The 22523-nt window shown below is 46.9% G+C and overlaps 2 protein-coding genes across 3 annotated transcripts; one reads left to right on the top strand and one right to left on the bottom strand.

Moving 5' to 3' along the window:
- Positions 1-145: 145 nt before the first annotated feature.
- On the top strand, positions 146-11184 carry LOC109525090 (versican core protein-like). 2 transcript variants are annotated; one of them, XM_019885356.1, is made up of 16 exons: positions 146-336; positions 1830-1909; positions 2029-2397; positions 2576-2750; positions 2844-2971; positions 3944-4240; positions 6152-6646; positions 6807-6973; positions 7180-7981; positions 8242-8355; positions 8460-8573; positions 9452-9587; positions 9653-9761; positions 10131-10275; positions 10348-10530; positions 10684-11184. In XM_019885356.1, the coding sequence occupies exons 2-16, from the start codon at positions 1837-1839 to the stop codon at positions 10818-10820; spliced, it is 3444 nt and encodes a 1147-aa protein (XP_019740915.1). In that variant the 5' UTR covers positions 146-336; positions 1830-1836; the 3' UTR covers positions 10821-11184. The 2 variants fall into 2 exon arrangements, with proteins under 2 accessions (XP_019740915.1, XP_019740916.1); XM_019885357.1 differs by having other exon boundaries at positions 168-336; positions 9452-9610; positions 9679-9761.
- A 970-nt stretch (positions 11185-12154) lies between these two features.
- hapln1b (hyaluronan and proteoglycan link protein 1b) lies at positions 12155-19576 on the bottom strand. Its single transcript, XM_019885404.1, has 6 exons — positions 19414-19576; positions 14344-14480; positions 13672-13835; positions 13284-13482; positions 12863-13165; positions 12155-12697 (listed from the first exon to the last, which is right to left on the bottom strand). The coding sequence occupies exons 2-6, from the start codon at positions 14453-14455 to the stop codon at positions 12408-12410; spliced, it is 1068 nt and encodes a 355-aa protein (XP_019740963.1). The 5' UTR covers positions 14456-14480; positions 19414-19576; the 3' UTR covers positions 12155-12407.
- Between the last annotated feature and the right edge of the window lie 2947 nt (positions 19577-22523).

Raw genomic sequence — 22523 nt, 5'->3', positions numbered from 1 at the left:
TCCGGGGTCCTTTTTGGGGGGGGAACAGTTTTGTTTTTTTTTTTTTTTTTTTTTTTTGTGGGGGGGAGGGGGGTTGAACTGTGATGTCTCCATGGTAATAAAATAAAAAAGTGGAATGGCCCTTTAACCTGTTTTCATCACCACCTTCTCACTTGTTCGTCCCGCCTCCGTTGACTGGGCGGTGCATGCATGCTCCTCCTGTGGCTCACTTGTGGTCTTGAAGTTCATTAGGAGTCGCTGCGGCTCTCAGCGGACGAAGACTTGATCAGCGTCCTCGCTCCTGACCGCATCTACACGACCACATCGTGGACCAGACTGCTTGTCAACCTCCTGAAGGTGAGTCCGCTTGGGATCCTTCTGCTTTTTTGGAGGCCTCCTCAACTGGGCTCCTTTGGGATCTCCTTTCCAATTTAAGAACTTGAGTATGATTTTTGAGCTGAACCCAACAAATGTGAAAATTTAAACAGCAAATTTTTCCTACCTTTGCTTAATGTGTTGTTCTTGGCGGGATGAACTTTTCCAGCCCGCATGCAGCGACTCCCCAAAGATGCATTTGGCATCCTAGCAGAACGCAACATATTGGCCGGCCCAGGAAAACATAGAAAGCGCCAGATGTCCGCACTGCAACATGAGTTTGGTGCATATTTTTGTAGAATGGCCTGCACTGGTGTCAAGTGTTCCCTCAGATTCTCACCTTCTGAGGACTTGTTCATCCATGAATAATAAAATAATGTTGAGGGAGCTCCCCCGCCTATTCGGCATTCAGCTTTTGCAATATTGTTTTTCTTGGGGGGTTGATAACGTGTCTTCCATCATTTGCTGACAACTCACCTTTTCGATGTTTATCTGCTCAGGACAAAGCAATACAAATAGTGATTTGCTGCCATCTGGTGTCATCTTGGTGTCAAGGAACTATGTTGAGGTGAATCAAGGGGGTTAATTTCGATACAAAGGGGTTTAATACCAGCTTGCAGCAGCTTTGATTGAGGTGAATCAAGGGGGTTAATTTCGATACAAAGTAGGGGTTTAATACCAGCTTGCAGCAGATTTGTGCCAAGGAATCATGTTGACATGAATTGAGGAGCTTCATTTGGACAAAAACTAATGCTTTGCTACCATCTTGAGGCAGCTTGTTGCTATGGAACTATTTTGGAGTGAGTCCAGTTGACTCAGGTAATGCTTTTTTGCCACCTTGTGGAATATTGGAGTCCAGTCCAAAGTGGTCTTTTGCCACTATTTTCTGGCATCCTGTTGCCAAGGAGTTATGTTTATGTGAATTGAGGCGCTTCAGTTTGTGAAAGTAGAACCTTGCTTTGCTGCCATCTTGCAGCATTATGATGTCCAGGAGATATGTTCAAGTGAGGAGGAGTTTGATTTCGACAAAAGTAGTTAGTTTATTGCAATTTTGTGTAGCTGAAAAAGATTTGTACATATTTATAGATGCCACAAAGGTGGAGGCGCTTCAGTTTGTGAAAGTAGAACCTTGCTTTACTGCCATCTTGCAGCATTATTATGTCAAGGAGCTATGTTGAAGTGAGGAGGGGTTTCATTTAGACAAAAGTAGTGATTTATTGCAATCTTGTGACATCTATTATGTGCGGCTAAAAAAGGTCTGTATATATTTATAGATGCCACAAGGGAGGGTTAAGCACTTTTTTACATTAGACAAGGCTATGGCCTGACTATATGAAGATCCTCCCCTAACTTCAAAATAGTTCCTGGACCCCAACATGGCGGCAATTTTTAAAAATTTATTTATTTTTTACATCAGACCGACCCATCTAGCAACCAAAAAGTACAACGTGGTTCTTTCACTGGTGTGTTTTCAGGGTGGAGATGGTTCTGAGCGCTTCAGTCCTAACCATCCTGCTGCCTCTGCTGTGCGCGTCTTCTGCTCGGCCGCAAGCAGGTGACTTTTGTTTTCATATTAATGGGAGCAATGGGAACAATAACTGAGTGTGGAAAGTCACTAGCCTTTGTTATTGACGTCACACTAATTCTTAGTAAAAGTGCGTGTTGGCGTTGCAGCGGCATCCCACACGGGAATGGACAAAATGGAGGACACCTGGCGGGTGGAAGGCTCGTTGGCGGACACGGCCCTGCTACCCTGCAAATTGCCCATGGCGCTGTCTGCGCCCGCCGACGATGAGCAGCTGAGGGTAAAGTGGACTCGCGTCGAGGCCGGCACAGAGAAGGTGGTACTGGTGGCCCAAGGCGGCGCCGTCAAGGTGGGCCAGGACTTCATGGGCCGCGTGTCGTTGCCCAGTGATGCGCCTGAGATGGGCGAGGCCGCACTCGCCGTCACTGGGCTGCGGGCGAGTGACGCCGGACGCTACAAATGCGAGGTCACGCGAGGGATGGAGGACAGACGCAGCAGCGCCATCCTCAGCGTCAGAGGTGAGTCTGTGTGACCAACCCAAAGTTTCGCTCTTGTGATTTGAAAATTACAGTCTACTCCATCCCGATTTTGATCAATTGTTCAGAGTACAATGTATCCATTTTTTAAACTCAAATGTGGGCCTTGAGTACAAAAGTGTGCACACCCTTTGGTGTGTGGTTGTGTGGCATCCATCAGGTGTTGTGTTCCATTACCGGGCCAACACCAGCCGCTACTCTTTGGACTTCTCGGCCGCAGCGGAAGCTTGTCTCTCAGTGGACGCCGCCATCGCCACGCCGGAGCAGCTGACAGCCGCCTTCCACGACGGGCTGGACCACTGCGACGCGGGCTGGCTCGCCGACCGCAGTGTCAGGTGGCCCACTAATAGCGTGCTGGCAAATTGTTGATTCAAGCGTACCATCTACGTTGTAGGACGCGATAGAATGTGCGTGCATTGTTCTTCCAGATATCCAATCACACAACCTCGTCCAGGGTGCGAAGGCGACTTGAAGAGTCGACCCGGCGTGAGGACGTACGGCATCCGATTAGCCACTGAGAAATATGACGTCTTTTGCTACGTTGAGAAGCTCGACGGTAATGCAACTAAATATGTTTGAAACCTTTTTCAACGAGATGATTTTGACAGGGAACTTTGCTACATACATCGTACTAAATGTGGCTATCTCCTCAAACTAAGACCATAATCACCTTTGTCATTTTTAATTTACTCTCACAATATAAACAATACTGATTAACATCTTGGTCATTCGTAAAGTTATATTTCCAACATAGGTTCAACCAGTTTACGAAATATAAAGTACATTAAAGTACAGTAAATGATCTCAGCTTCCTGTTGTTTCTATAAAATCAGATGGATTTTTTTTAAGGGGTATGTTTTTGAATCAAAACAAGATTTTGCAAACATTTGCTTTTATTTTGAAAAACAATAATCCCCATCTTTGCCCATTTTCTGACGGATGTTAGCGACCAAACCGGTGACTGAATCAAAATCAAATAATAATAATTTAAAATAATCTCCTGCGCTTGAACAAACGGATGGAAATTAAAATGTGTTTTTTTTTTGGTCCCATTCATGTATTGAAAAAAAAAAGATTATATTAAAATATTTAATTGTAGCCCTGTTGTATTTAAAAAAAAATACCTGATTTCAGTTGATGACTGTACCAAGTAAAAAATGACCATTCCAGTTCTGTTAAATTGTCAAGCAATAATAAGACTTCTATCATTTGTTAGCTGTTGTGTTTTCTGTTATCCACGCAGCATAGCAAAAACCCCAAACTTTCAGCCAAGACGCGCCGTAACGGCATACAAAGATGTTGGAATCAATGAAAATGTATGTCAGCAACGTATTTTCTCAGCCTCAATTACTACTTTGGCGGGCGGCATCTTGTGGCGTTACAGAAAGAGCGACGCTTCACTCTCTTTCTACGTAGCTGAAGTATAGCTGACGTTAATAATCAGCGGATGTTCAAATCCGTAGGTGTAAATGTCACGTTTGATACCTCTTGACTGATCTGGTGTTGTTGGTGTTTACGCGACCATCAGGGGAAGTCTTCTACCCGCCATCCATCAGCGACAAGCTAACCCTGCAGGAGGCGGCGGCCGAGTGTAGGAAACACGACGCTGTGCTGGCATCGCCCGGGCAATTGTTCGCCGCTTGGGCGGCAGGGCTGAACCAATGCGACTACGGCTGGCTGTCGGACGGCAGCGTCCGCTACCCCATCAATGCCCCCTGGCCGCAGTGCGGCGGAGGCCAGCTGGGGGTCCGCACGCTCTACAAGTACGAGAACCAGACTGGGTACCCGGACCCGGAGGACAGGCACGGAGCGTATTGCTTCAAAGGTCAGCATTTCACTTCTTTCAACTCTCCAACAGATGTCACATTCTCACTTGATGCCCACTTTTGTGTGTTTGAAGTCGTAATACGCTGCGTCACAAGTGGTGAACATTTTTGCTTTGTCAAAAGTTAAAGCGTTGAGTGCTAAAAAGGTTTGCGTGTTGTCGCAGATTTGTGTGACAAAACGTGTCGCTTTGTGTGTCAAGTTGTAGCTAAATGCAAGGTTCGACGTTAATGATGGCCTGATGGCCTGGCGCCACACGTGACTGCTGATGCCGGTCCAGCGGGGTCTCCCTTACAAATGTCATTAATAAGCGTGATGAAAACATGTTTTTGCTTTTTGAATAACCGATATTCATTACTTTGAGTTTTATCCCCTAACGTCGCTCTAAATGTTACTTCTAAAATTTAAATCGCTGTGATAAAATTCCATGCTCCGCGCTTTAAAAATTTCTATCTGTTCAACAAGGTGTATATTTCTGCAGCAAAATTCGTCACTTTGCATGTCAAAAGTGGGAAGGTTTATCCATTCAAAGTTGGAGCTTTGTTTGACAAAAGTGGTAGCAATTCACCTCAAAAGTTTTCATGGCTCTGTGTGACACAATTGGAAGCCTTGCATGTCGGAAATCAGCTTTGTGTGTCATGAGTCAAGCAGCTTTGCGCGACACGTTTGCGTAACAAGACAACACAACATCTGCGCCGTGCGGTTTGAAAGTGACAAGAAAGACCGAAGAGTAAAAAGGTTAGTGTGTTTGTATGTGCAGGCGGTGTTTGGGAGGGGAAAACCCAAATGTTTCTCGCTAAGACAAACACAACGTGTCTCTAATGGGTCACAGCTGGACCGGGCCCAGACACACAGAGCAGAACGGAATTGGCGCTGCGTCACTGACAAGCTATGAAAGTTTGTGACGTCGCAAGCGGTAATTGTAACCAGTCGCTCACATCCAGGACCCGGTGAACCAAGTGACAGGTTCTGCTTCTGGTTCTGGGCCTGAATGCGAAGCGGCAATGTGAGAGGAGACTTGGGCCTGCCAAACGCATGACATCATACCTGGGCGGGTCTGCTCGTGACATCCTCGGTCAGCTCAAGAGCAGAATTTGAAGCGCACAGCAGGTCACAAGTCCAAAAGGATCACATGACACAACTCTAAAATCACTCATCACGGCCACCTTTGACCTTTACTCAAATACTACATGACAATGTCGCTCATCAGCAATTCTTTGGAGACCCACTTGAACCCTTTCAGTGGACAGCTTTTCATGTTATCGGGTTACAGGGCGCGCAAAAGGGTTAATTCAACTTAACTCATCTCGATTTAGTTTCACTCAATTTATTTTAACTTCACCAAAAGCAAACGACTTTCCATTTTTGCCCTTTTACGGACTTCACTCAATTTATTTTAACTTCACCAAAAGCAAACGGCTTTCCATTTTTTCCTTTTACGGACCGACTGCAAGCAGCAGCACGGTGACGTTAGCGTTACTGAGAAAGCAACGCTAATCGTTTTTGTTTTTGCCTTCAATTTGATATGAGAGTCATGCGTAAAAGCCAACACTAGTCAGCTTCGATTCTTAACGGGACCCCCGTCATGACGTTATTTCTTCCAGCAGAAACGTGCGCTCAGCCTGCTGGCAGCCATCTTTGCTATCGTTCATCAACACAGTTAAGGTGAATGTGAGCTAACGCGTCAGGAACATAAACATTCCAGTTGACTTTGACTGATGTCATTGGGGGTTCTGGTCCTGGCCAACGTCACGGCTTTTCAACGCCTTTTTCCAATTTCTCTTTTGCGATTATTTTCGCATGAAACCAAACGATCACTTGGAAAACTTTTTTACAACAAATAAGCGCAGCATACATCACATTTGAGTTTAGTTTTAAGTTGTATTTCCCTCGTCGTCTTGCTCTTCTGCAGCCAAGCTTCCAGAAGCGACGCTCACGAGTCCAACCAGCACCGGAGTGGTACCGGAACCCAGCGCGACTAACGCGCAGCACACTTCACCCGCATCCCACCCAGCGACATCCGAGCTTCAAACCAATCACGTCACTCCTCCAGCGTCGCACGATGATGATGCCATCACAGAGAAGCATCTGACACAGCTGGAGTCGTCGTTTTTCACCACCGCGTCGGCCCTCCACACTACACACGGGATATCGGGCGGCGGCGAGTCTGGCAGCAGCGACGAAGACTCCCCGAGCGGCGCCGACCCAGAAGTAGAAGGCGTCACTCCGGCGCCGCTTTTCCCCGACTGGAGCGTCACGCATAAAACGGCCTTGGTTTTTAAAGAGGAAGCTTCGCCCGGGAGCTTCAGTGTCGACCAATCGGTGGCTGTACCCGGCGAGGGCGGGTCCACGGCCAAGCCGCCGTTCCACATCATCATCGTCAACGTGCATGACAAAAATCAATCAGGTACGGCTTGATGACTAATCTAATCTTTATTTGCAACTTCTTTTTTTTTTCCTATCAGCAAAGTGGGAAAAAAATATTCGCAGTAAACTAAACAATAACTTTCAATGTCCATGAGCAACTTTGACAACTCAGTTTCCCGGTTTCCTGCTTTTCCTTTCAGTCGATCGCATCTTGCAGCTCCTCAACTCACCCGCGGGCGATGCTGTCGTCTTCCCGCAAATCACCGACCTCTCGCAGTCGATCGGCGAGCTCGTCCGCGGCAGCGGGGACGCCGATGGCGCAGAAGCGCCGTTGCAGGCCATCAGCTTCATCAACGGGAAACACAAAGTAGGAATGTCATTCGTGTTTTGAGATTTGGCCTTCAAATAAACTCTTTTTTTTTTTTTTTCACACCCTCAAAACTTAAATTTAACCATTTTTTTACCCCCTTTGGGTATTAAAAAATGCAAGTGACAATTACAAGTTTTTTTTTTTCCAGGCTCATTTCTTGTCATCACTTGACAGTGTTTTGAAGTCGAGATTTCTTACATCAGGTGACGTTGGACGCGCGGCCGCCGGAGGAGGCGCGAGGGGATCAGTTTGAGACCGCCGCCCCCATTCGGGTGTCGGAGGAAGAGGCAAGCGTGATGCCGTTTGACTACGCCGCCCTTGGGGAGGAGCCCGCTGAGGGTCCAGTGACGGACGGCCGCCATCGAGACTTTCTTTATTACTTCTCAACGCCAGCATCACCGACAAGGACCCCCAGCCCATCCGCCTCGTCCAGGGACACCACCAGGGAAGGCTCCGCAGACGACGGCCTTGCCGGCACCCTCGACGCATCGCCCGTCAGTACCAACGGGATGGAACTCGGAGGCTCTGAGGATCCCTCGTTCGCCCCGGGAACTAAGACACTGGAAGCCAATGTCCCCACAAAGGATGACGAGGGGTCCACATCCGGCCAAGACCACGCCGAGATGGAGGAGGAGCCAGCCGCGCTGGCACCCACGCCGCCCACCCCTGGCGGCTTGAGTGGCGAGCAGCTGTCAGGAAACGGGGAGGCTCAGCCGGACCCTCAGCTCCCTCAGCCCGCCAACCTGCGCCAAGAGGAGTCTACGTCATCGTTTAGGGCCCAAGAAAAACTCTCCACCGTCACTCCACCCTCGCACACTGTCAGTAACCACGCCGTCCCCCAGTGGGCGCTGAGCCCTGACCCGGCCGCCAACCCGACCCTGCCGGAGGACTTCCTGGACTACGACAGCAAGATGACTCCCCAGCTGGTGGAGTCGCGGCTCCCCTGGCCCGAAGAGACTATGGACCAGCCTGACCTGCTGGAGGCCACTTTTATCAATGTCACAGGTAGAGAGACCCTCAATTATTTTAACGCCCCCATTTCCATGACAGGATTATTATGTCGAAAGAGTCATAGTCTGTCGATAAACTCTTTTTGAGTGCCTCCTTCAAAATAATGTGCCAGTCGAAACCTAGGATGACTTTTTGCACCAGTGTTAAATGTAGCATCAGGAAGAATAGTTCAAATATTTTGTTGGGTCTCCATCGTCCCTCGGTGGTGATGACACGTCATGATGTCATGTTATGATGATGTCACACAACCACAGACGTCCAGCCATGCTCTGTGAACGTCTGTCAAAATGGCGGCTCCTGCTACCGGAGAGGCTCAGAGAGGGTGTGCGCCTGTGCACCAGGATACACCGGGGGGCGCTGTCAAACAGGTGAGCCTTTTTAACCTCGAGATGACGGGCCGACCCAAAGGCCAATCGGCGGCCTGTGGGAATGACAATAATCCTAACGATTAATGTGCTTTTTGTCTCTCAAGACGTTGACGAGTGCCAGTCCAACCCATGTCTCAACGGCGCCACCTGCCTGGACGCGGTCAACGGCTTCTCCTGCCTGTGCCTGCCCAGCTACACCGGAAAGCTGTGCGAACAAGGTCAGCTTTAGCATTAGCATTAGGATTAGCACAACAAGGGAGAGCATGTATATATGTGTGTGTGTGGGGGGGGGGGTATGCATCCATGTGAGAGAGCGAGATCCTTAGAAAGTATTGTGCTGTACAAGTAGGTGTATGTGTGTGTTCAGCGCCAGCTACACCGGAAAGCTGTGCGAACAAGGTCAGCTCGAGAATTAGCATTAGCATTAGCACATGAGGACAACAAGGGAGAGCATGCATGCATGTGAGAGAGAGATCCTTAGAAAGTATTGTGCTGTACAAGTAGATGTATGTGTGTGTTCAGCATAATTGGCGAGGGTCTTGGGGGTGTTTTGCTCGTCAGCTGCGGTCAGGCGTGGTCCCCCGAAGATGGCTCCCGCCTCCATTTTTGTAGTGTGAGTCAACAGCACCGACGTCCTCTCAGGGCTCACGTTTCCCTCGATATGAACTCGAAAGATCTGAAGCCCCCCAACTCCCAAGAATCCAATACAATACATGCTGGTTTATGTAGCGCTTTCACAACAGCAAGAAGTCAAAACATCGAAAGCCCCCAACTTCATGTTTAATCAAGTGTGACAGTCGTTTGAAGAACTTGTCCAGCTCATTATTGTCTTCCACAGTGATTCACTCTGGTGGAATGCGATGGGAACAAGATAGCTCACACTCTGTGCGCATGCGACAAACCGTAATTGATGTTGTCTATATTGCATTTATTCAACGAGAGGTGTTAAATTGAATGGATGTTGGCTTTAAAAGTTGGACATAAACACAAACTGGATACCGTGAGCTGAGGGTGCTTGGGTGGCATTGAGAGCGGTTGTTTGAGGGCGTGCACGTTTCCTCGCGGTTCCTCATCACGTCTTGTCCCGCTCCCGCAGACTCGGCGTCGTGCGGCTCAGGGTGGCACAAGTTCCAGTCTCACTGCTACAAACATTTCCCCCAACGTCGCACTTGGGACGCGGCCGAGCGGGAGTGCCGCCTCCATGGCGCTCACCTGGCCAGCATCCTGTCGTTGGAAGAGCAACTCTTCGTTAACCGTGAGTCACGCCGGCCCACACTAAAACTTTGTACGCTCCAACCCGGAACTTGGACTTGATGTGTGCAGGTTTGGTCGACGACTACCAGTGGATCGGCCTCAACGACAAAATGTTTGAGGGAGACTTCCGCTGGACCGACCACAATCCCATGGTGAGTTTCGTCAGCATGTGGCGACTGCTACACGGAAATCCGCCTGATAAGTTGCGTTGTTTTTCCTTTTACAAGACGGAGTTGAAACAAAACAAGTGATGCTCTTATCATGCCTGAATGCCTCACTGGTGCCATCCTATGTTTACTCAGCGTACTGCAAGTTGTCGAGTGACGGCAAAGGTTGCCCACTTGGACACCAGGTCAAAAATGGATTATCATGCCCACTGCTTTGATTGATACCTTAGTTGTCATTTATGTTAACATGAAAAAAAAACATGGAAGGGAGGCTGAATGACGGACATCAAATTATTAGGAACTGCTGAACAAGGATGACAATGATGCTGATGGCGTTGAACTGTGCGTGCGCAGCAATACGAGCACTGGCGTCCCAACCAGCCCGACAGTTTCTTCGAGACGGGCGAAGACTGCGTAGTCCTCATCTGGCACGCCGCCGGCCAGTGGAACGACGTGCCGTGCAATTACCACCTGGGCTTCACCTGCAAGAAGGGCACAGGTGGGACGTCTCCGCCTTTCGCTGTCCTCCGCCAAACCCCGCCTCACCATCTCAATTAACTCTCCCTCGCAGTGTCATGCGGGCCGCCACCAGCCGTGAGGGACGCCCGCGTGTTCGGCGCCCCACGCTCCCGCTACGAGGTCAACGCCTTGACGCGCTACCACTGCAAGCCGGGCTTCATCCAGAAACGGACGCCCACCATCCGCTGTCGTCCCAATGGGCGATGGGACGTCCCCAAAGTCATCTGCATCAGCCGTGAGTTACCCCTTCCCCCCCGACCGCCTTCTCAGCCTGTTTTCTGCCTCAACTTGGAGTACAGAAAATGCACCCACCTTCACATTTTCGATATTGGAAATATCCTGCATTCTCATTGCCGTAGCAATAGAGGTCATTTGTACTTCCTCTTAGCGGCCACCTATCGCACGCAACTTTCGGTCGTCACCCACCGCCACGTCCACCACGCGACCAGTCACCATGACGATCGGCGGCAGAACTACAACGGCCAGCAGAGCTTCCTGAACCCTCTGCTGGATCTGGAACGATGACTTTTCACACACGGCTGCTTTGAGATGCTCGCTCCAGTGTACTTCGGGATGTCGCCTTTTGCGACTTTTATTTTGACTCCAGGAATGCTGCGGGGTGCGGAACGAGCCTCCCGAGGCCCCACGTCAACCAATCAGGCGCCGCCGAGGAGACAGCCCACTCACGCGCCTCTTGTGTAAATTTCATTTGAAAGTTGCCATCAATGTTTTGTTTTGTGACATAAAGGATATGAAGCCATCCAAATTTAACTTATTATGACTGTGACATGTGAATAATAACTCATTTTCAAATGCAAGATGTTAACGTTTCTCCGAGTTGCATGGCTAGAAATCTGCAAGTGGGACGTCAATAAAGTTATGACATGAATTTCTGGCTCTTCTTTTCATTTCCACAAATCGGGAAGACGACCCGCCATTATCGGAATATTCAAAGAATCGATTATTCTATTGAATAATCAAACACAATTTTATTGGGCTTTAAAGGACACTGCAAAGCCATTTTGCTATGACTGTTTATCAACCAATTATTGCTGTTTTTTTGCTTTTCTTTCGTAATTTAAAACCATTGTGCAACCAAACAATTGTGCAATGAGAGGGATAGATGATGTGCTCACCAAATTGTATTTAATTTGTAATTTGTAAAATATCAGATTCAATGCCTAAGTGGCGTTTCACAGATATCTGACGGGGCTATAGCGCCCCCTACCATCAGTGTAGCGCCACGCCCGCTACTAAAATCCACACACACTTGAGTCCCGCTTGCATCTTTATTCCGAAGAAAGTCGGAACAGATTTTTGTTCCCTCCGGACGCTTCGTCACAACCCAAAAATGACAAAAACAGAATATGGACATTAAAACAAAGAAAATCTAACTACATTCTAACATGTATCCAAAAAAAAATGAGCATAAATAAGAGAGAAACATTACACCGTTGCACCTTAAGTAACAACAAGAACACACAATCAAAGGGGAAAATAAAGAGAATGTAACTGTTCTTGTGGCATTTGAGTACAAGCAGGTAAGTGCCCAAAAGGAAGAGTTGCGAGAAAGCCCACGTGCTCCTGTTTTTTTTGTCTCGCATGTGTGTGTTTAGTGTCGTGAGAGTGTGGGTTTTGCTTTTATTTGTGTGTTTACTTTGTGGTTGTTTTGTGTTATATGAGTCATGGCTGTGCGTATATTGTGCTTTTGAGCATGTGGGTTTGTATACGAGTTTTTTTGTACGCTTTTTCTTTTTGTGTGTGTGTGTGTGTGGAACCCACCCAGCACCAGACGTCTTTTGGACATTTGATTTTGGAGCTAAATGTGGCCCGTTCGTTTTAGATTTGCCGTAATACAGGAGCATGTGGGTTTGTATACGAGTTTTTTTGTACGTTTTTTCTTTTTGTGTGTGTGTGTGGAACCCACCCAGCACCAGACGTCTTTTGGACATTTGATTTTGGAGCTAAATGTGGCCCGTTCGTTTTAGATTTGCCGTAATACAGAAAATTGTATTGTTGAAAATTGTGTTGCGTTTTGGTCGTCGAAATGCGTCCAAATAGTCATCGAAAATCGGCTAGTGTTATGTGTGTGTTTTTGCGTTGTATGGGCGCTCAGCGTCCGGGCCCGAAACAGTACACGCCGTACAATTTGTGCTTCTTGTCTGGGAATCCTAGAAAGCCGACGGCCGGTCGGGTGGGGCTGCAGCGTGGGCGGGGCCTGGCGACGGGGTAACGGACGCTGCCGTCGGCCAGCCAGCCGGCGTCGCAGCGGTCATAGCCGGACAGCTTCCAGGCGGCGTACATGTGGCCCACCGTGGCCATTCGGGCCCCGTCCCGCCTGCACGCCGCCGCTGCCTCGTCGTACGTCAACTTGGTCACGTGCGGCAGGAAGTAGAAATGACCTGCAAGGGAGGGGCCACGGCAAAAAAGTTGACTACAGTACCCCGTATGTTTTTCTTCCTCTTTTTCTTTCATTAATTAAACGGAATTTAATTTTAAAAAAATAGAATAAAATTAACTAATAATTTAAATCAATCTTTTAACGTGGGGCCCAAGGCATATCTCACCATTGTAGTGCGACGTGAAGCAGAAGACGTCGTAGTGGTTCATGTTTTTGTTCCTCAGGCCGTAGGTGCGCACGCCCGCCGGCGTGTTCTGGCCACCGCAGGGCTCCCTGGGGGAGGTAATGGGGTACTGCACGGAGCCGTCGCTCAGCCAGCCGGCGTTGCACCAGTCCATTCCCCCTCGCCAGGCCTCGCGCAGCTGCTGCGGGGACGCCACCACACCGTCCTGCTCCCGGCAGGCCCGCTCGGCGTCCTGGAAGTTGAAGTTGTAGCGCCCCAAGCGGGGCGAGTACGGGAACACCACCCCTAAAATATGTCAATTTTGTCATTTTCACGACTCTTGAAGAATGTTATAAAAATTCAGCCCCTGAAACCAATTCGACGTGGCAACATGAGATTTCCACGGCCAAAGTGAGCAACTCACCTTCCAGGTCGAGCGACACGACCACCGTGGCGTCCTCCAGGCCGTCGATGACCTCACATTTATATCTCCCGTAATCGTCCAGGGTGATGTCTTCGATAACCAGCGAGGCGTCCGAGGGGGAGGAGCCACACAGGTGCACTCGGCCGTGGTAACTTCCATAGCTTCTCTTGTGGTAATCCATGGCAGCCAAAACATCCACCTGCCGTCAACAAACGTGATGGTTACGTGACCGACCGTGACAAGCCACAAACATAATCCATGGCAGCCAAAACATCCACCTGCCGTCAAACATGATGGTTACGTGACCGACCGTGACTAGAAAGCGGGTCGCTACAGAGAGACGGGAAGAGTCACAGATAGGCAAAGTGGCATTTGGCAACACATGAACCTCTGTCAGCAAGTCGAAGGTCAGCTTGGTCCACTTGATCCTCATCTTTCGATTGGGCGCCAGCGACTGGTCCCGGTGGATGGTGCAGGGTAAGGTGGCGTTGCCGCCGCTCCGCGACAACACTCGGGAAGGATGTGACGTCACTGACAACCCGTGCCCGTTTTCTACCATGCACAAATATACAATTTGTACACATTCTTGTGTTAGTTCGGTGGCATAATCAAGCCTTAAGTACGCCTTCGCCCCCTGGTGGTTAGCTGACTACTGCTCGATTCCATGCGCAAATCATGATTTCGATTCAAATTGAATTAACCATACAGCCCTCGTTTGACATTTCTTTCCAGTACTCTTTTTCTTGATGTTAAAAAAAAAAAAGTTGTTGCTTTGAACTTTGACTCCTTCATTTGGTTAGCAACGTTTAAAAAAAATTCATAATTCAGATTCATTCGACCATCGCCCTCTTATCTGAACACCAGCATTCATGCAATTCATTTCTTTTCTCAGGGTAAAGTTAATTTCGGGAGTGTTTGAAATGTTGAACCAGAGCTTCATCGAGTGATAAGATAAGCGCGCTGGCTCCCCACTTAGCGCGTTTATCGGCATGCCGGCTGATAACGTGCAAACTAAGACATCGCGCAGGAACGCGTCAAAGCCGACTCAGAAATGGCTTACCTGTCTCTTGCAAGTTTCGGGAAACTTCCAGCTCAGAATGAAATGATTTGAAGCTGTCGGCCGCGTCGAGCGACATCAAGGCAAACATCAGCCCGGGAATCGCACCAATCATCTTTGCCACTCGCAGATTTCGTTCACTGCAAAAATAATCAAGTCAAAGTTTCATGGAGTTGGCTGTCCCCAAAAAAACATTTGCTTTCTGTATTTTTTTTTCACGTGTTCTATAGGTGGCTGCTGGTGGCTTGTGCAGCCAACTGGTCGAGGGCGCACTTGAATGCTAATTGCAAGCTACCACTCTGCGTTCCCGCCGTTAAAACGCAAGATGCTTTTCGAGTAAACAGCAAACAATCCCCCGTTCACAAATTCAACAAGGATTCGTAAGAAAAACAAAAATGCTAATTGCAAGCTACCACTCTGCGTTCCCGCCGTTAAAACGCAAGATGCTTTTCGAGTAAACAGCAAACGATCTCCCGTTCACGTTCACAACTTCAACAACGATTCGTAAGAAAAACAAGCAAGTTATTTACTCTTTCTGTGACGCCCTTTGGGAGTATTTGTGCATCGCTTGGTCAAAGATGGCATAAAATGGCAGGAAACAAGAAAGTAGCAATCGGGTATTTTGAGATTCGTAAGAAAAACAAACAAGTTATTTACTCTTTCTGTGACGCCCTTTGGGAGTATTTGTGCATCGCTTGGTCAAAGATGACATAAAATGGCGGGAAACAAGAAAGTACCAATCGGGTATTTTGTATGTGAGTGGTTTCCTCTCTTGGTGGTTGCATTGAATGACTCTGGCTAATTTTTTCTTGACATATTCAAATTCAAATTTTGAATCCTAAAATGAATTTATTAAGAATTGCGCTTGAAATTTTCGCCCATTCGTCTGCCCAAAACCAGCTGATAAGGTTTGTCGCCCCCCTATGGTCATGCCAAACATCACCACTAATGTAAGAAGTCCAAATCAGACGTCCCTGAAGGAACTTCGTCGTCACGTCAAGCCCACACGGATGCAAAGGTGGCACAGACACGCACACACCAAATAACACACACAAGAAGACATTGTGAAAGAGAACACAATTCCAAAATTCAGAAGAGACACACACAGGCACATACACGAAAGCACAAAAATACAAAAACTATCTCCCACACAATTCAAACACACGCAGGAGCACACAAACTCTCACACAAAAACACAAAAACGCGCAACCATGCTAGCACACGAGCGAAAAAGACATCGAGGAGGACAAAAAACGCAAACACAAACAAAGCAAAACCATGCTAACACACAAACAAAAAACACAAAGATAACAAACGTGTGGGTTTGTGAACACGGGGTTTTATTTTCTTTTCTTTTTAACGTCGGCACTTGTCATGAATGTTTGCTACTGATGTTGAGTCATGGGTGAGTTGGATTTGTGCGCGCGAATTACTTTTTGCTGATGTGCTCCTGCTGCTGCCAGTCGGACACACTGACATCAGCACAAACACTGCACTGCGCACTCACGCTCACACACACACACACACACACACACACACACACACACACACACACACACACACACACACACACACACATAATAACAATACTTAGTCATTTTCAGTGTGAACTGAAGCTGTCCTTTGAAGAGGTCACAATGTATGGGAAAAGGTTTGTGTGGTGGGGGTGCAACGATGACATCATCAGTGTGTGCGCGTGACACGCACACACAAGGACTACTCATCGTCCATTTGTGCAGAGGTAATCTTCACAACACTAGCGTGTGTGTGTGTGTGTGTGTGTGTGTGTGTGCGTGTGTGCGTGTGTGTGTGCGCGCGTGTGTGCGTGTCCTTATGTGAGTGTTGAAGGTTGTGTTCATCGCTGAGAAACGCCCTCTGCGCGATAACTACACTAACACACTCGCGGAGGTCCACTGAAAGATGACACAACTCGTAAGGCAACCCTCTTGCAGTAACACGGCAACATTTACAAGACGTAAGACAATAACCTCGACGACGGCACGAAAGTGCCGCGCTAAAACAACAACCTCTTTAGTGTGACACAATAACAACGACGACAGCACGAAAGTGCCGCGCTAAAACAACAACCTCTTTAGTGTGACACAACAACGCGATTGTGCGTTTTTACAGGCTGACAGGAAAACCGACCGAAGGGTTTCCTCTCCTTATTTGGTTTCTTTTCTTCTTCTTTACTTTGTTTACTTTAAGGTTTCTTCAAGTCAGTGCTCTTAGTGGCAAACGTAAACTTGCGTCGTTGGCCGTTTGTGTGTGCGCACGCGTATGTGACCGCGTAAATGTGTGTTACATATTATTGTGTGCGCGCGCGCGCGCGTGTGTGTGTGTGTGTGTGTGTGTGTGTGTGTGCGTGTGTGTGTGTTTGTGTGTGTGTGTATGATTACATGCGCGTGTATGTAATTAGATTGTGTGCGCGTGACAGTGTGTGTATGGACATAAATTTATGTGAATGTGTGTTAGGTAAACATATGTTGTGTGTTACACACAGCGTGACACTGACGCCGATTCAGTGAAAAAGCAGCCGAACAGAAAAATTCTCGTCTGTTTGTACGTTAAGACTTTCATTAGAGGCAACAACTTGATTTGGTTGAATATGTTGCTATTTAAAATTCCAAACAATGACATCACACAAGGTTGTGATGTCACAGGAAATCGCTGGAAAAAATGGACACCTGCTCTAAGCCCTCAAACTATTTCCACATCAGTCACAAATAGTCACCAGGGCGTGTGTGTGTGTGTGTGTGTGTGTGTGTGTATGTGTGTGTGTGTGTGTGTGTGAGTGCGTCTCTTCGGTGGTGGCTTCCGAGCGGCACAAAGACACCTCAGGTGAGCGGCAGCCAATCAGGAAGCAAACGCCTGGCCTTCGAGTAATGTGACATCACCAACAAAGAACGAACGTTAAAGGTGGGAAGAACCTCAGCACATGGACCACATTCATGTCAGCGTAATCCACATGGTTTACTCCTCTTCCTGTTTGAACTCACGATGACCTTCAGTCAGACTGGACCAGATTAGGTTGCCTTGAAGAGATCTGAAATGAGCTCAGGAGGATTGGAATGGAGTGAACTGGATGAGAATGAACTCAATAGGACAAGAAATGAACTTGACCAGACAAAAGAAGATGAGGATGGACTGAATTGAAGCGGACTAGACTGGACTGCAGTCAACGAAATCGGACTGCAATGAACTGGATGAGACAGAATTTGACTGGACTAGACTGGATTGAACTAGAATAGACTAGACTGGACTAATTGGAGGTTATTGGACTGAACTCCACCAGAATAGATTAGATTGCAGGAAACTGATCTGGATTTCACTGGACTGGACTGAAAAACTGAACTTGACTAGACTGGACGAAAATGAATTCGACTGGATCTGACTGCACTGAATAGAAGCGAACTAATTTGAACCGGAACAAACTGCACCAAACTGAGTCCACATCTACGACGACACTCCAAAAGTGTGACATCAGCATTAGGGCTAGCAAGGGAGGCTAAATCAACTAGCCACCACCTCGACCATTGATGAACCCTCCCTGCAGTGCCGCCAATGGCTGCCCTCGGTGATGTCACAGTAGTCACGTGACGCAGGCTCAGCCTCTGCGTGCTGACATGTGGAAACAGCTGGAAGAAAGGCTGCGTTGGTTCATGCAAGCTGAGCCAGGTCAAACGGGAGGTGGGTCGGCTGTGCACGCGCACACACACAAACACACACATGCAGGTTACACAAACGTTCTTTCGTGATGTGGATAAAACGTCTCCAATGTTCCTCAGAAGAGAGAAAAGAAAACACTTTCCACCTGTTGTTTCCTGCACGCGGCAATTACACAAAGTCAATCGGGCTAGTGTGTGTGTTACGGACGGAAACGGGGTGGGGGCTAGGGTGGAGCCACAAAGTCTCGGGGCAGTATACAGAGACTTCTTGTTGCCTGTCAAGAACTCTCACTTGACTTCTTCAAGTTTCATGTACTCCATTGCTACTCTTCCATCTTCTTCCGAAACATCCCCATGTCTAAATTGTGATGATGTCTCCAATTTTACAGTGTTGTCCTAAAACTCAGACGTTGCCAGAAAAGTTGTTTTCCCGAAATTGCAATGTCTCAAAATTCTGACGATCTCTATAAATTCCGATAATGAATTTTGATGCCGCCTCAAAAGTGTTTGTTGTTATCTTTGCCTCCGATTGATAAATTGCCCGTAAATTCCGATATTCTGTCCAAACGGCGACATCGTCAAAATATGACGATCTCCCTAAATTCTGACGTTGCCTCTGAATTTTGACATTGCCTCAAAATTGCGACACTATCTACGAATTTCAACGTTGCATCTGAATCTCGATATTGTCTGAAAATTCCGATAATCTCTCCAAATGCTCAAGTTTTCTCTTATCAGTTTTGTGACGCACCTTCGTTCTTTTTCAGCCAACTGATCGTGACATTTTTTCCTAAATTCAGATCTTCCTTCTAAGTGACGATGATTGCCTGAAATACAGATTTAAATCTCGATGTTACCCGTGAATTTTGATGATGAGTCAGCATGACCACGGAAAGCACGGCATTTCCCAAACGCGGTTAATAACAAACGACATTGACATTCAAGATGCGAAATGGCCGTTAGAAAATGTGAATTAGCGAACAAAAATTTCTGATACTTCTAAAAACAGCAGTCAGATGACCCAAAAGGGGCCCGCGGCCCCATGAAGCCCCCACATCTCTATACACGGCCCTGCACGCGCAAGTCAAACTAAACGACGCACACCAAAAATCGGAATACTTTGCCATTTGATTCATTTTGAGTGACAGCAATCAAAAATATGGAAGCAACGCTTACATGAACTGTCACGACAACTTTGGTCTGAAGGTTTACCACCATCGCTGAGTTCATGAGTCATCTCTTTGTGACACATGTCGATCAATGCATTAAAGCGCCGGTTCTGTTCTATCTACATCTGTTCCCCCCCCCCCCCCCACACACACACACACACAGTCAGAGGTTGTTGTCAAGTCAGCATCAAATAAAGTAATGAAACTGCCCAATTTTTTTTTTTTTTTTTGGTTACCTGGGGAGTGCGTGAAGAACCTGCAGCTTCCTCTCTGGTGGCCAAGACGCGACTGAATGCCAAGCCAGTGAGGCGCAGATGGGAGGGGGGGAGGAGAAAGAGCTGGAGGAGGAGAGTGAGAGGGTGGGGGTAGCTGCAAACACAGTGAAGGTGTGCAAATGGACTCAGCATTATGACAGCGTTTTATTACGTTACAAAGAAGTTGACTAATGAGAGTTTTGGGGTTTCTGGGTGGGTCATCAAACTTCAGCATCCTACTCCGACCACACACAGTCACAAAAACCCTGATTTCTTCAATTTATCGTCACCCGCCTCTCTTATATGGTTGACGTTTGGTCCCAATTGCACATCATCTCTACAAAGAAGTTGACTAATGAGAGTTTTGGGGTTTCTGAGCGGGTCATCAAACTTCACCATCCTACTCCGACCACACACAGTAACAAAAACCCTGAATTCTTCAATTTATCGTCACCCGCCTCTCTTATATGGTTGACGTTTCGTCCCAATTGCACAGAATCTCTTTCTTTTTCTATCTTTGATGTTTTTGAAAGTCTACAATCAGCCACTGGGCAGATTGGAAGCAAAATGGCAGATTTTTTTTTTTGTCTTTTAGGGGCAAAGCTTCGACACATGATAGGCATGTCTACTCATTTTCATGTTGCTAAGTCATACTGGCTTTGGGGATTTTTTGTTATCAGAATCTCTTTCTTTTTCTATCTTTGATGTTTTTGAAAGTCTACAATCAGCCAATGAGCAGATTGGAAGCAAAATGGCAGATTTTTTTTTTTTTTTTTTTTTTTTTTGTCTTTTAGGGGCAAAGCTTCTTGAAACGTTTTTACGGTCTACACATGATAGACATGTCTACTCATTTTCATGTTACTAAGTTATACTGGCTTTTTATTTATTTTTTTAATTGTGGGACCAATTCATTTTTGAAGAACCCCTCGAACTGTCCAAATTGGCCCGGCACTTTAGGTGATTTCAGTTAAATGATTAAAAAAAAAAAAAAAATCTGAAGAGCTGTCAATAGGTTCCAAAAAATAAAAATAAAAGATTGGGGGGTGTCAACTGTGTTGAAAGGCAATAATTTGACATATGCATTATAACGATAAAAGCCGAAGAGCAAGGATAAAAAAAAAAAAAATCTGAAGAGCTGTCAATAGGTTCCAAAAAATAAAAATAAAAGCTTGGGAGGTGTTAACTGTGTTGTAAAGCAGCAATTTGACATATGCATTATAATGATAAAAGCCGAAGAGCCCAAATGAAAAAAAGATAAACATGTCAAGTCGTCGTCATGCTTGAACAAAATCAACAACGCTGCTATCAGACAAACGTAAAAAACAAATGAGGCCTTGCTTGTTCAGTGACCTTAACAGCAGAAGGTCAAGTCAGCAGTTTTGAAAAAGGTCAGCTATCGGGAGGCCATCTTGGATTTAACGACGGCGAGCCTCTCAAACGAAGGCACGACGACACACGTGCACTGCTCGCAACAAGGTCAACCAGGGTGGAGCACCCGCTAGAATAAAACAGAACAGGACAACAAGTAACGGAATAAAACAAGGAAAGAATAAAATGAGGGACGAGAAAACAAAATCAAATACGCTTAGAAATGCATGTTGAAAAAAGAAGCGAATAGAAGGAGCCATAAGTTCCAAACAGAGCCAAAAGGGCCGCCGATGGAGCACAGTAGAAGTTTGTGGAAGCACAAAGACCACGTTGTCACCTTTCGACACATTTGATTTGTTTTTGTTACGTGTGCGCATGTGTGTGTGTGTGTGTGTGTGTGTGTGTGTGTGTGTAGACAGGGGGTCTTTGTGCACACTCAGGGTGGAGTTTGGTAAGGAAGGATACAAGCACACACACCCAATAACTAAAAGGTATGTTTCATTTGTGAATAATTGGAATTAGTTTGGATTTTAATCAGTTTGTCATGTTTCTACGTCAAGTGTGAGCTTAGCGGGCGAGTTGTTGGCATACGGTATACGCTAAAGTGCGGATAGCACGCATGTAGGTAAAGAACAGCAAGCAGAAAATAATTTGTTGCTTCACGCTGAGGAAAACATTGTGAGCTAACGATGCACGTTAATGCTAAGGAAGTTTGGAATGCTAATATTAGCTTCCAATGTTAGCTTCAGGGCAAACTTTTAACATTAGAGTAGAGTGACAAAACGTCCTCTTTTGCCCGGACATGTCTACATGTTTATACCCTGTCCGGGGTGTCCGGGCAAGTTTTTATAAATTCATGAAAATGTTACCGGGATGTGTGACGAAGAAACTGGCTGGGGAAGAACCCGGAAAAGAAGGCAGCGGTAGTTAGGAAAAGTGTGTGTGGAGCAGGTACCCTCAGTGACAAGCGTGACTGCCATAAAAAAAGTGTTTTCTGCTAAAATGGGATGGAATGAAGCTCCAGTTGAAAAAGCAAACAAGATGACATCCCTTTAATTCGCCTGTGTTTCATCGCTGTGGTTGAAGTCACTGGACCGAGTAGTGCGTGAGTGAAGACATAGGTCGACTGAAACTAGGCACTGCTGGCTTTATTTTGTTCTTGTTCATTTTCTTGTAAAAAAAAACGACTTAGCATTGTTTTTCTGAAATATGTTTTGGGGCTATGAAATGTTGAGCAACATTTGCGTCACCAAAACACACATGTGCAAAAATCGATCCCACCCCGGCACTTTATAAACCGCTTGAGTGCACCCCAGGGAGCTCGTCCTTCATCTTGGGCGTGCGTGTCAATGTGTTTTGTGTTACAGTTGTGTGCCAATTTTTAAAAAGCCCTGAAATAATCACTTATCATTATTAGCAATCCTCAAGTTTTGACTTTTATCAGCACAAAGATAGTCTGGGTGACGCTCTGGAAACAGGAAGTGAGTGACAAGCGGCGAGACTTTGAGTCTTTCCTGAGCTGTCCCTTCCTGCAACTATCTGGGGACACACGCATGCGACGGAGGTGATAAGCGTCCGTGGGAACGTCATCCCAGTAGAAATCCACAACAATGATCGAGATCAATGCAAGGCCGTTCCATCCGTGTGTGTGTGTGTGTGTGTGTGTGTGTGTGTGTGTGCGCGCGCGCGCGCGGCTGAGGCACTCGTGGGGCTAAGAATATAGC

Source organism: Hippocampus comes, unplaced genomic scaffold, assembly GCF_001891065.2.
Source record: "Hippocampus comes isolate QL1 unplaced genomic scaffold, H_comes_QL1_v1.1 scaffold600, whole genome shotgun sequence".
NCBI lineage: Eukaryota > Metazoa > Chordata > Actinopteri > Syngnathiformes > Syngnathidae > Hippocampus > Hippocampus comes.
Note: the sequence above shows the minus strand (reverse complement) of the source record. Positions and strands in the feature narration are given on the sequence as shown.